At 47.0% G+C, this 14,174-nt stretch overlaps 1 protein-coding gene across 1 annotated transcript in view; it reads left to right on the top strand.

Annotated features, from left to right (window-relative positions):
- Positions 1–14,174, top strand: part of PARP16 (poly (ADP-ribose) polymerase family, member 16) — a 64,893-nt gene that overhangs the window by 24,576 nt on the left and 26,143 nt on the right. The window contains exons 5-7 of the mRNA XM_011969308.1: positions 1,534–1,705; positions 4,066–4,207; positions 5,552–5,630. Of these exons, the coding sequence (XP_011824698.1) occupies positions 1,534–1,705; positions 4,066–4,207; positions 5,552–5,630 (393 nt within the window). The remainder of the gene's footprint in view (positions 1–1,533; positions 1,706–4,065; positions 4,208–5,551; positions 5,631–14,174) is intronic.

The following is a 14,174-nucleotide window of genomic DNA, read 5'->3' as shown; positions in this document are numbered from 1 at the left end:
AGCCAGGATGGTCTCGATCTCCTGACCTCGTGATCTGCCCGTCTCGGCCTCCCAAAGTGCTGGGATTACAGGCTTGAGCCACCGCGCCTGGCCAAGATATTCTTCTGTGAGCTATTCAAGTCCGCTTATCATCTTGAGATACTGATCGTGTGGCCCAGGGATAGCAGATGAATTTCAACTTGAGTGTCAGTGTCCATTCATTGGTAGCAGCTACCTGGAATGTTCAGTTGAGGATTCTGGATCATTAGGAATAAGTGCCATGCTTGATATTACTGTGTTGGAGATTGTGGTTGATTATTGGTCATCTACCATGGGCAAAGATGTGTTCACTATGCCTGCTGTAGCCTCAAGTTACAGGTCCTTCACCTGGCATGCTTCCTCATGGAGGGCACCACTAGGGAGATGCTGCCTAGATTTTTAGATGTTTTCTTGGTCAACACCAATACAAAGAGTAAGACGTACCTTGCCCTGCATGTAGGCCTCCCTCATCTGGTTGTAGTTTCTGATCTAAGAGACTCATTTCTTTTTTTTTTTTTTTTTTTTGATATGGAGTCTCGCTCTGCCGCCCAGGCTGGAGTGCTGTGGCTGGATCTCAGCTCACTGCAAACTCCGCCTCCCGGGTTTACGCCATTCTCCTGCCTCAGCCTCCCGAGTAGCTGGGACTACAGGCGCCCGCCACCTCGCCCGGCTAGTTTTTTGTATTTTTTTAGTAGAGACGGGGTTTCACCGTGTTAGCCAGGATGGTGTCAATCTCCTGACCTCGTGATCCACCTGTCTCGGCCTCCCAAAGTGCTGGGATTACAGGCTTGAGCCACCACGCCCAGCCTGAGACTAATTTCTAATGTATTTATTTTTAATTTTTGTTTTTCTTTATTTGTGAGAGACTCATTTATTTTCCAAGTAATTACTCAGATTACCTCCCTTCTCAGGTGGGACCCCTTCCCTGTACCTAAGGGTGTGACTTTGCATTTCAAGCCCATCAGAGTAACCATGCTTACTGCATTCATGTAACAGGAATTACTTTATATACTAGAACATAAAAGCCTGCAATGGAGTGCTGGCCCCTCATTTATTTACATGTGCCAGGTGTCCCACTCTTTTATGTATATTGCCTCATTTAATCCTCACTGGCAACCTTGTAAAGGAGCTACTAGTAACATTATTTTGTAGATCTAGAAACTGAGACACAGAGAGTTTATATAACTTGCCACTTGCTGGAGGATTCAAACCGAGGTCGGTTTGGATGCTTATACCTATGCTTTTCTCACTCAGCCTTGACCACAAGGAACTGCTAGTTTGCCAGGCCAGATGGCCAAATCCACAATCAGTTAAACTGTTGTCAGGCAGGAATGTGTTTAGTAATAACCCTAAGATGATATCACAGGATTATTTGATCCTGTGTCTTGTTGGGGGACAAAGTTGGGGGTTATAAATTCTGTGTTTACAACTCTTGAAGAGAGACCTGTGTCGTCTTGTCGTGCCACTGTACATTCACTCATCTGTGTTTCTTTTCCATTGGCCTTGCTATTGCAGACATCCTTGTTCGGAGAGGGGACCTACCTCACCAGTGACTTGAGCCTGGCCCTCATATATAGCCCCCACGGCCACGGGTGGCAGCACAGCCTCCTTGGCCCCATCCTTAGCTGTGTGGCCGTGTGTGAGGTCATTGACCATCCGGACGTCAAGTGCCAAACCAAGAAGAAGGGTGAGTGAGCACTTGGCCCAGACCTGGGTTACAGGCTTCTGTTGGGTGTGCAGGCTCTTGCTGGCCCAGCTGTTGGGTAGAGCACCCATTGCATGCCCAAGGGTTGGGTTGGATCCGGGGCAGTGCCGGACAGAGTCCTGCCCAGGGAGTGAGCAGTTTTCTTAGAGATTGAACACACAATGGAGACCATTCGCTACAAGGGGGTAGGTAGGGGGTGCCAGGTAAGGAGGCTGATGAGGTCCACAGAGACAGCTCAGAGGAAGTGGTAATCATGGTGGGTCCAAACAGCCAGGGAAAGCTTTGCGGGAGGAGGAGAGATTTTATGTTTTTAAAAAAGTGAATGATGAGGCCAGAGCATGGGCCCCTTGAAGGTAGGAATGAGGTCTCATTCATTCTTGGGCACCTGGTATCAGCAGAAAGCCTTGGTACGTACTTGATATTCAATAAATATTTGCTAAATGAAGCAAAGGGCGCTGGGTCCAGACCCTCCAATCTACACTGGCGTGTGCCAGAGCCCTCCAGGATGTGAAGGGCAGCCAAGGTGCTGGGGAGTCCTGGGCTCTCCAGAGTGATGACTAGCCAGCTACCTCCTCCCACTCCCCTACTGTGTCCCTGAGACTGTTCGCCTTGTCTCCCCCCACCACTGTGTGGCTCTCCTCAAAGGCAGAAGAGTTACAGCACTGTCATTCCAGTCTCCAGAGCTGGCTTATTGGGGCCAGGCACGGTGGCTCACGCCTGTAATCCCAGCACTTTGGGAGGCCAAGTCGGGCGGATCACCTGAGGTCAGAAGTTCATGACCAACCTGGCCAACGTGGTGAAACACCCTCTCTACTAAAATAAAAACATGAGCCGGGTGTGGTGGCATGTGCCTGTGGTCCCAGCTACTTGGGGGACTGAGGCATGAAACTCACTTGATCCCAGGAGGCAGAGGTTGCAGTGAGCCAAGATTGTGCCACTGCACTCTAGCCTGGGCAACAGAGCAAGACTTCAAAAAAAAAAAAAAAAAAAGAAAGATCTGGCTTGTTGGTTCCAAGAGAATTCAGAAAAGTGTTCTGGCCTCTAATGTAAAACAACTGGAATTCTGAGATGCAGGCCCAGGTCTGACACCACCCTCCAAACCAGACGGCATGGATATTTGCATTTATAATTCTTAGGAAGTTTGCAAACCGTGACATTAAACAACAAAATCTTCCAACCTCTGCTGTCACGCAGCTTTGGTCATCTTTGTTTTTTGTAGAGCTTTTTTGTGTTACTAAAAGAAAAGGGTTATTTGTTTGTTTTAAAACAAGTCTTGGTACGAAGGGTGGAAGATAAATGTTCTAAGAACCTCAAATCCAGAATGGTTCATTTAAAATGCCTGTTAAGGCCGGGTGCAGTGGCTCACGCCTGTAATCCCAGCACTTTGGGAGGCTGAGGCAGGCCGATCACCTGAGGTGTCAGGAGTTTGAGACCAGCCTGGCCAACATGGTGAAAACCCGTTTCTTTTTTTTTTTTTTTTTTTTTTGAGACAGAGTCTCGTTCTGTCGCCCAGGCTGGAGTGCAGTGGCCGGATCTCAGTTCACTGCAAGCTCCGCCTCCCGGGTTCACGCCATTCTCCTGCCTCAGCCTCCCGAGTAGCTGGGACGACAGGGGCCCGCCACCTTGCCTGGCTAGTTTTTTGTATTTTTTTAGTAGAGACGGGGTTTCACCGTGTTAGCCAGGATGGTCTCGATCTCCTGACCTTGTGATCCGCCCGTCTCGGCCTCCCAAAGTGCTGGGATTACAGGCTTGAGCCACCGCGCCCGGCCGAAACCCCGTTTCTACTGAAAATACAAAAATTAGCCGGGAGTGGTGGCAGGCGCCTGTAATCCCAGCTTCTTGGAAGGCTGAGGCACAAGAATTGCTTGAACCTGGGAGGTGGATGTTGTAGTAAGCCGAGACTGCGATGTTGCACTCTAGCCTGGACAACAAAAGTGAGACTCCATCTCAAAAAGAAAAAAAAAGATATATATATATATGTATAAAATGCTGTTAAGAAGCGTGTTCAGATCAAGTCCTGTTCCTAGCTCCCAGTCCCAGCGTATTTCTTTGCTATGGCCATCAATTTACTTCTTCCTTCTGCTCTCCCCACTCAGTTGAGCTTTGTTTTTTCTTCCTTCTTTCTCTTATATTTTCCTACTCCTTTTTTCCGCCTCCCATTTGCCTGCCTGCCAGATTCTCTAGTTTTTTCAGTGCTGCTTTATGCACACACAGGTCTGTTCCTCAGCCTGCCAGGCTTTCTTCCCCCTCAGCACCAGGAGGCTTGACTTACTTCTATTCATAATGTGCTTCCTTAGTTCTATTTCCCCCCAGTGAAGGTGTGTTTTACTCTCCTTATTCAGATTCCAAGGAGATAGACCGCAGACGAGCGAGAATCAAACATAGTGAAGGGGGAGACATCCCTCCCAAATACTTTGTGGTCACCAATAACCAGCTCCTGCGAGTGAAGTACCTCCTGGTGTATTCACAGAAGCCACCCAAGAGGTAAGGTCCAGGAGAACAACTAATGGCTGTATTCAGAGTGCTGATTTTCTTAGTTGTTGTAGGTATTAGCCTCCCCTCCCCCAGCCTTAGACTTCCGCTAGGGGTTAAGTATGTAAAGCACCATGCTGGACACAGTGAGGGGTGAGAGATAAGAGCTGAAGAAGATGTGGTCTCGACCCTAAGAGAACTATATTCCAGTGAGAAGAGAGAAAGATTGGTAAACACAAATAGCATGAGGGACTGACTGAGTCCAAATTGGCTGCCCTAAACAGTGTGGCCCCTTAGCCACTAGGCCCATGATTGCAGTCTGAGACCCACTGATGAGGTTAAGCTGAGAGGCAGGGCAGTAAGTGGACACTGAGTGGGATTGTGCACAGGCTGGCTCAGTAGCTTCCCACAGTGGCTGCTGAACCACCGACTGCCCCTCTCTGGACCTGAGATGCTTCATCTTTATCTCTAAAATGAGAGCATTGAACTCAATAGCAGATGTGGGCCTTCAGACCTTATCAGCTTTGGCGGATGCCTAGTTCCATCTCTGCAGTGTGGGAGTATGTGTGGGGCTCACCAGGGTTTGGGGCCACTCTTGAGATTTTGTTGCATTGTTGGAATCCATGCTGGTGCTTCTTGCAGGGGCCAGCAGCAGGTGAGTAGATATGACAGGAGAAGGGGTCACTTTAAATAATCCCCACTCCTGCTTGTACACACCAGTGGTTTCCATACTTCCAGACTTCATAAACCAGTAAAGTCTCCTCTAGACCCCTGCCCAAATTTGGGAAATCGACATAAGTTGCCTGGGTCCGGGTGACATCATGCTTTGGTTTAAAATCATCTGACTTTTTATCCTTGAAAATTCCATTCCTTTCCCACTTCTCCCTGGAGCCTCTCTTTAGTGCACACTTGGGTGGTTTAGATCATCTCCTAGTGGGCCAAAGAGGATTTCCCCAGCTTGGATTTATATCTGCATGTGTCTAAAAGTGAAAAGACTTTAGCTAAATAACCTGCCACCTGCCATCATCTGGGCAGACACCCTGAGCTAGGTCATTGTTATAGATATCAAGATGGGTTGTAAATGGTAAAAGAGGAGCTGCAAACGGGAAGATGAGGATGAGCTCATTGCATAGCTGTCTTTGCGCATTTAGAAAATATCCTGTTGAAAGGCGTGTCAGTGCCTGGGCAAACAGCCCTAGGTTTCTTGAGCGAGGAGGCACGAAGCTTCATTTCATGGCTCAGGCAGAGGATGAAATTCATCATTTTGTCTTCTTTGAGCCAGACTTGTTGTACACACTTAAAAAAAAAGTGTTTTTCTCTTTTTGCCAACACCACTCTTTTTTCCCTCTTAAACAGGGCTTCGAGCCAGCTCTCCTGGTTTTCCAGCCATTGGTTTACCGTCATGATATCCCTGTATCTGCTGCTGCTGCTCATAGTGAGTGTCATCAACTCCTCTGCTTTCCAACACTTTTGGAATCGTGCAAAAAGATAATCTTTCTGGGCCTGGTGTGGGGGCTACCTCAACTATGTGCCTTATGGTAACTTGTTCTGTACCTCCTATGCCTCATGTCCAGCTGGGTTGAGCCTAGGGGCCAACAGTTGGGGAACCACAGGACAATTTTCATATGTCCTAAATGTATCGATTGCCTTTGATGATGTTCCTAGCCACACTCCAGTCAACGGGGACTACTAGTCCCTCACTCTTAGGTTTTAGGGGAGCGCTTCCATCTGCTCCTTCTTAAACTGTCCTAGGGAGTTGGCTTTTCAGCCAGGGCCAAAGGAAAAAGCCCTGCTGCATTTAAAAACAAAGTGTCCAAGCTGTCAGTGGTGTGTTTACAATCTCTGCTGGCGGAGGTTGGCCCTTTCTCTAATGCCTTCTGGAAGGCGGAAAATGTGGGAACTATAAATCACTAGGCGGTTGCCTTGTTTTGACTTGAGACACCCAAGAGGAACAGTCATGTTTCTCATAAAAATCAGTGGGATCATTTTTGAATTCCATCAGCCTTTGTATGTGAGTGCAAAACATTTTAACAGTTTTCTCAAATCAACAAACAGCCTTCTCCTAGAGCTGTACCTCCCCGCCTCCCCAAAAAACTATGGATGGGAAAGAAAGGAGTTAGGGGCCTGACAAAAAATACAGACTGAATGAGCAACTCAAGTCATCTTTTTCTAAAAATTACCAACTGCTGATTACAGCTGAAATGGAACCAAGTGTTTGTTTTCTGATTTTTTTTTTTTTTAATAGCTGTTTGACAAATTAGTCTTTGTGAGCTGAGTAAAAGGGGGAAATTTCTAAACCTAGTGCACTGTTTGGCCAGTGTCCACAGCCTCTTTCCTGGCTGTGTTTTAGAGAAAGGGATTTGAACTATAGGCTTGCCTCCTGTTCTCATTCTCACAAAGCTGCCTTGACTGTGGCCTGCAACCACGAGTGCCATGCTTTCAGGCCTTCTGTGGCCTACTGGCCTTCGAGATAGAGGCCTGCCTCAGTGTGCCACAGAACCATGTGAATGGAGCCTCCTTCAGAGGGGGTCACAGGTCTTTGGGACTCAACCTGGGCTTAATGTGTAGGAAAAGCCTTCTGGCCACCCAGAGAGCCAGAGCCCTGCTTGCTATATTCTCTGCTCCCTTCTTCCTGCTGGGTTTTAGCCATAATAGAGCCCTGTACAATTTGGGAGTGAGATTTCTGCAAAGAAGGTGAAAAATAATTTTTCTATAATTTGTAAAGTTGTGAAAGAGCCACTACCACAGTTTTTACATTGATTATTGGAACATTTCAAAATAAATAAAGATATTTTCTTAATGATTTAAGTTGCCTTTGTGAATGCTTTCAGCCTCAGCATGAGTCTGCCCTGTATGCCTTATCGTTAAAAACCTTATCTTCCATCCTTCCTTGTTCAAACTAGCTTTTTGCTGGAGAGCATATATCACCAGGATATGATATCTAGGAGGTGTTGGATTTCTAGTTAACGACTTAACAAACTGAGTACCTACTGTATGCTAGGCACTAGGAATATGAGCAGGATCAAAGTCAGAAAGCCCCTGCTTTCACAGAGCTGCCAGCCTGGCAAGGTGGGCAGATGGACAAACATTTCAAGAGTGAAGTTGGGAGTTTATGGTATTATAAAGTTGAGGGAAATACTTGGCAAGAAGTCCTAACATGGTCTAGGGTCAGAAAATACTCAGGTGACACATGTAACATTGCAAGGCACCTTACTATACTGATCAATTTTCACAATAGGCCTTATCCACTTTTTTTTTTTTTTTTTGAGACGGAGTCTCGCTCTGTCACCCAGGCTGAAGTGCAGTGGTGCAATCTTGGCTCACTGCAACCTCTGCCTCCCGGGTTCAAGCAGTTTTCCTGCCTTAGCCTCCCTGTAGCTGGGATTACAGGCACACGCCACCATGCCTGGCTAATTTTTGTATTTTTATTTTCTTTCTTTCTTTTTTTTTTTTTTTTGAGATGGAATCTCACTCTGTCACCCAGGCTAGAGTGCAGTGGTGCAATCTCGGTTCACTGCAACCTCCGGCTCACTGCAACCTCTGCCTCCTGGGTTCAAGCGATTCTCCTGCCTTAGCCTCCTGAGTAGCTGGGATTATAGGCACATGCCACCGCACTTGGCTAATTTTTGTGTTTTTAGTAGAGATAGGGTTTTTCCATGTTGGCCAGGCTGGTCATGACCTCCTGGCCTCAAGTGATCTGCTCACCTTGGCCTCCCAAAGTACTGGGATTACAGGTGTGAGCCACCATGCCTGGCCATTTTTATATTTTTAGTAGAGACATGGTTTTGCCTTGTTGACCAGGCTGGTCTCGAACTTCTGACCTCAAGTGATCCACCCTCAGCCTCCCAATTACAGGTGTGAGCCACCATGTCCAGCCAGTCCCAGAGAATTTAATAGCTTGCCCAAGGTTTTATTGCTAGGATGTGGCAGAGCGGGGAGTTGAACCTGGCAGACTGATTTCAGTGTCAATCACATAACCAGTCTCCTTCCCTCAGAGGAATTGGTTCTAGGCTAAACAGTGGAAGAAAAATGTTTCAGGCAGTAGGAACAGCACATGCAAAGATCTGAAGTTCTTGGAGAAGCTAAAAGCAGGCGGGTTGTAAAGGAAGAGGCAGTGATGAGAAATCAGGCTGAAGATGTAGGCAGGGACCAGATCTTGAAAGACTTTAAAAACTGTGGGCAGAGGAAAGCTATTAGAAGGTTCTAAGCAAGGAAATGATGAGATACGGTTTTTAGAAGAATCACTGTAGCTGGTGGTTGGAGAACAGATCTAGGATTACTTTGAGGATTAAAAGGATTGATGCTTTTGTAGTGCCCAGTGCAGAGTAAATCACTGATAAGTATCAGTTGCTGCTATTATTATTACTTATTTTTAAGGGCCCAACAGAGCAGAGAGCCTGCAAAGGAGACAGTAGTAGTGACCAGAGAAATAGGAGGAGACTGAGATAGCAAAGTGTCATGGAAGCCAAAGAGGAGGGCTAGATGAGCAGTGTCAAAAGGTGCTGAGAAACCAGGGTTATACCTGAGAAGTGTCTGTTGGATTTACTGGATTGGAGATATTGGCAAACTCAGGAACAGTTTCAGTGGAGTTCAGTATAGGGGATGTGGACAAAGTCAGACTGCATAGATGGGAAGTTTTTGCAGTTTCCAGGAATTCTCTGCTCCCCGAGACCTGGCCATATGTCTCAAGTGAAGAACCCCTGCTTTGGCTTGACTCTGCTGTCACATTAGCTTACTTCTAGAGAGCAGGGCTGAGGAGTGGGCCTCTCATTCTGGCAATATTTGTTTCAAAACTAGCCTTGTCTTTTTTTTTCTGAATTGTCTGCTCCACCCCATATATCCCACCTCCAACCCTCCTCCCCGCAAAAAGAAGAAATGGTAACGCAATACCTGATATGACTGTGGGCACAGAGGATACACAAAGAATTGTCTTGCCCTCCAGGAGCTCCAGGGTTAGTGGAGGGACATGAGGTAGCAGGTACGTTTTGATATAGGGGAAGGAAAACTCTGGAGTCTAGAGGGTTTGAGTGGGCAGGAGGGAAGACTAGGGCAGGGCCACATTATGACTTCCATGGGTCCCGGGCACTTTTGCCTTTCTGGGCCCCCTTTCCTCCATAAAAAACTCTTTAAAATTATATTTTATTACTGCATTGATATAAAGATGAATATATTAATATGTACTAAACCATTTTCTTCCACTTAAAAGTTTTTTTCTTCTAATTTTAAAAGAAGTCAAAACATTTTTGCAATGTGGGCCTTAGGCACTGTGCCTCCTATGTCTAATGGATGAGTTAGTGCTGGACTAGTGTACTAGGGGATAGTGTGAGACCTCTGGGTACCTGGGAATGGAGAAGCAGAAAGGAGACAAGCCCTACACAAGACTGAACATTCTATTTAGCACCAACCCTAAATCTCAGGGAGATCCCATAGGCCAAGCCGCTCTGGGAAAGGTAAAAGTGGTTTAGTTGGAGCCACCTCATAGGGGCCCCCAGCTACCTTAGGTCTTGTGAAAAGCAACCCCATCTGTCCTCTGTCACTAATGCCATTGTAAGGGGGAACCTCTCACAGGTGAGGTCCTCGCTTCTGAAAATGTGCAGCATCCCATGAGCTGTCAGTTTCTACCAGAAAGGGAAAGAGTTTTGCTCTATGGGAATAAGTGCACGTGTGTATGAGAGAGAGAGAGAGTAGGGGAAGTGGTTCCATGTCATTTCTGTTCATTTCATTAAACACTGATTGCCTACAAAACCGGGAGAGAGGTGGAGAGTTTGTGATTTAAACAGCCTGATTCAGATATTTTTCTTGAGAACGTGGCCCCATCGCATCTGAGCCCATTCCTGCTAAGCCCAGGAGGTTTGTGTTGGCATGGAGTCAGCAGCATTCATCCCGTTGCCATGGTGATTCTTAGGCCCTGGGGCTGGATTTAGCTCACACAAAAACAGGACCACACCCCTCTAAGCCCCCTCCACGGCCCCCACTTTTCTCTCTCCCCACTACCCTCCTCTCCACTGTGCCCCACCTCATGAGTTTTCCATCTCTTGGCCTTTGTTTATTTTTGCCTTTGTCAATCTCCTGCCTCTGGATGGGTTTCTGTGTGTTTCCAAACTGTCTGGAGCTGTGCACCATGGAGACAGTGTCCTGGGCTGCCTCTAGCCCTGATCTGGTTAGAATAAGCCCCTCTCCTTTGCATGCTTCTCCAACCTGACATTTGGAGCATCCAAAACAAATCATGACATTCCCAAGTAAAGATAGAAACCACCATCTCCGCCCACTCTGGCTGGTGCCGTTGTCCACCTGGAAAGGGTTTTTTGAAAATTTCCAGTGTTCTGCTGTAGTGCCCACATACTGCAGCCCTGAAAAGGGGAAGCAACATTTATTGAATACTTACTTTATATCAGCCACTGGGCTAGACTTTGCTTGTGTTAAAAATCTGGAAATTAGGCCGGGCGCGGTGGCTCACACCTGTAATCCCAGCACTTTGGAAGGCCGAGGCGGGTGGATCACCTGAGGTCAGGAGATCGAGACCATCCTGGCCAACATGGTGAAACCCCCTATCTACTAAAAATACAAAAATTAGCCGGGTGTGGTGGTGTGCGCCTGTAGTCCCAGCTACTCAGGAGGCTGAGGCAGGAGAATCACTTGAATCCAGGAGGCAGAGGTTGCAGTGAGCCTAGATTGTGCCACTGCACTCCAGCCTGGTGACAGAGAGAGACTCCATCTCAATAAATAGAGACTCCATCTCAATAAATAAATAAATAAACAAACAGACAGACAAATAAAAAATTTGGTTTCCTGCATTAAAATTCAACTGCAAGCTCCTTGAGGACAGTGACTAGGCAGTCTTTGTATACCCAAGTATTTAAGATATGGTGGGTGCTGGAGAAGAGTTTGTTGAGTAAATAAAGGGGTACAAGGATACAAGAAACTTCCCTATCACAGTAGAGGGTAATAGTTGAATGTCAGCAAAAAGAGAATGAAATTAGACTTGAGGGAAAAAAAAATGCATTGACAAGACATTGTGGATGAGTTGGGGGTTTCAAAGAAGGTTGTGGACATTTGTTGCTTGAATTCAGGGAGTCCCATTTGCTGTTTCCCCAGAAATACCTTTTGAGGTTAGTGGAGTAGAAAGGACAGTGCCTTGCATTGTTGTTGTTGTTGTTGTTGTTGTTGTTTTGAGACAGAGTTTCGCTCTTGTCTCCCAGGCTGAGGTTCTGTGGTGCAATCTCGGCTCACCGCTACTACGTCCACCTCCCAGGTTCAAGTGATTCTCCTGCCTCAGCCTCCCGAGTAGCTGGGATTACAGGCACGCGCCACTAATATTTTTGTATTAGTAGTAGAGACAGGGTTTCACCATGTTGGCCAGGCTGGTCTTAAACTCCTGACCTCAGGTGATCCGCCCACCTTGATCTCCCAAAGTGCTGGGATTACAGGTGTGAGCCATCGCGCCCAGCTGCCTTGCGTTTTATTTAAAGTACAGATGATCCTGAGAGAGTCTAAACTTGAAACTTATTCATACCTATGTGCAAATGACTGATAACAAAGCCTCCCTAAGAGCAGGTTTTAGTAGTGAGTTAGGGGAGGGTGGTGAAAGAGAAATCACTAGGGATTCAAGGGCAGGAGCTTTGACCATGTCAAGGGGTGGGGCCACTGGAATCAAACTTTGCTCTAACCCCGTTTGGCCAAAGGAGGACCCCAGTGAAAACAGCATGTGGTGCTGCCAGGCTTTCCAGCCATCGCTAGTGACATTGGTTAGTTTAGTCAAACTGCCCACTGGTGGGTCAGGGAGGCCAGTCTCAATTTATTGGAAGCATGGATCGCAGGCTGCTTTAAAGATGCAGTTTTATTCTTTTTTTTTTTTTTTTTTTTTTTTTTGAGACCAAGTCTTGCTCTGTCGCCCAGGCTGGAGTGCAGTGGCGGGATCTCGGCTCACTGCAAGCTCCGCCTCCCGGGTTCACGCCATTCTCCTGCCTCAGCCTCCCAAGTAGCTGGGACTACAGGCGCCTGCCACCTCGCCCGGCTAGCTTTTTTGTATTTTTTTAGTAGAGACGGGGTTTCACCGTGTTAGCCAGGATGGTCTCGATCTCCTGACCTCGTGATCCGCCTGTCTCGGCCTCCCAAAGTGCTGGGATTACAGGCTTGAGCCACCGCGCCCGGCCACAGTTTTATTCTTGAGCAAGTGCAGGCTATCCCAAATGAGCCCATAATATATTGCCTATCAGAGGTCTGTAGGGATTTAAAAGTAGCACATCAATTATATTTTTAAAGGGCTAGAAAAATATTTGTCCTATTAGTTCTTTGGCCATCGATTTCCTTTGGATAAGGCCATCTGTTGTTCTTGTCACCCAGGGTTCATTCACCCTCCTGGTACCATACCTCAATTTCCTCTCTGGGGAACCAACTCCCTTTCCCACTCTCATTGGTCTTGGAAAGCTGACTGACTGCCACCCACACACTCTACAAGTAGAGCATTGACTCAGGCCCAAGCCAATTAGTGAGTTACCTTCTCCTGGCCTCAGTGATTGCTTCAGACCTAGGCCTGTGACCCAGCTAGTATCTCATCAAAATGAGCCATGAGTTTTGAGATAATAGTATCTCATTTTGATATAATAATAGTATCTCATATATTTTAATGAGATAATAGTATCTCATCAAAATGAACCATAAGTTTTGCTGGGGCTCCTGGAAAAGAGACTTGCATCTCTAGTGGTCCTGAATGTGAGAGGCTGCCATCTTGCTGCCATGCAAAGTCTCAGACTGATGCCAACACAGTAGAAAGCAGAGCTGCTGCCCTGATGATGTTGAGTTCTGAATCTGGTTGTGCTTAAAGCCAGAATTTTCACTTAGGTGACCAATACATTCCTTTTTATTTAACAGAGTAAGTTGGGTCTTAGAGGGAATAAACGTGGGTAGATCTTAACTGACACCCTTTGCCATCCTGGAGCATCATTATATCTAATGTAAATCCTTCGTTAACTATAGAAAGGTATGAATTCCAAACTAGTGAGTCTGGATTGATGAAGTTTGACTGTCCTGACCCCTGGACTATTCCCACAAGGCAATCAAACCTGTGCAAAATAAAAGATGGGAGGCAGGGACATGGTGACTCACGCCTGTAATCCCAGCACTTGGGGAGGCCGAAGCCTGTGGATCACCTGAGGTCAGGAGTTTGAGACCAGCCTGGGCAACATGGTGAAACCCCGTCTCTACTAAAAATACAAAAATTAGCCAGGCATGGTGGTGCACGTCTGTAATCCCAGCTACTCGGGAGGCTGAGGCACGAGAATCGCCTGAACCTGGGAGGCAGAGGTTGCAGTGAGGCGGAGGTTGAGTGAGCCAATATCGCACCACTGTACTCCAGCCTGGGCAGCAGAGTGAGACTCCATCTCTAAATAAATAAATAAGAGATGGGAAAAACACACACACAAAAGCCACTGTGTTTTGGGGCCTTCTGCAGCCTCAGTCTCAAGGTGCCTCCTTCGGTCAGCTTGGACTGGCTTCTGGCCTCGGAAACCCCAGGGCACATCAAAGTCCGGAAGCAGCAATGGGTTGGTCTGACCAGGGCTGTGGCTATAAACTACTTTGGAGTGGCCTGGCCCTCAGGAAGACCAGAGATGCAGTCTGCAACAGTAGGAGAAGGGAGGAGGGAAAAGGACACTACTGTGTATCAAGTGCCTCCTGCATGATGTGCATATTAAAAGAATTATTTAATCTTCACAATATCCCTGCAAGGCAGATACTATTCTGTTTATTTTACAGAAGAAACAGGTTTGGAGGTGACTCGTGCAAGGTGAAAAGAGGCAGAACCAGGGCTGACTCTAGAGCAGGAATAAGAAAGACAGGCATGGCCAGGTGCAGTGGGTCACGCCTGTAATCCTAGCACTTTGGGAGGCTGAGGCGGGCAGATCACTTGAGGTCAGGAGTTCGAGACCAGCCCGGCCAACATGGTGAAACCCCATCTGTACTAAAAACACAAAAATCGGCC

The sequence above is a fragment of the Mandrillus leucophaeus genome, unplaced genomic scaffold, assembly GCF_000951045.1.
Source record: "Mandrillus leucophaeus isolate KB7577 unplaced genomic scaffold, Mleu.le_1.0 Scaffold12, whole genome shotgun sequence".
In the NCBI taxonomy this organism is placed as follows: domain Eukaryota; kingdom Metazoa; phylum Chordata; class Mammalia; order Primates; family Cercopithecidae; genus Mandrillus; species Mandrillus leucophaeus.
Note: the sequence above shows the minus strand (reverse complement) of the source record. Positions and strands in the feature narration are given on the sequence as shown.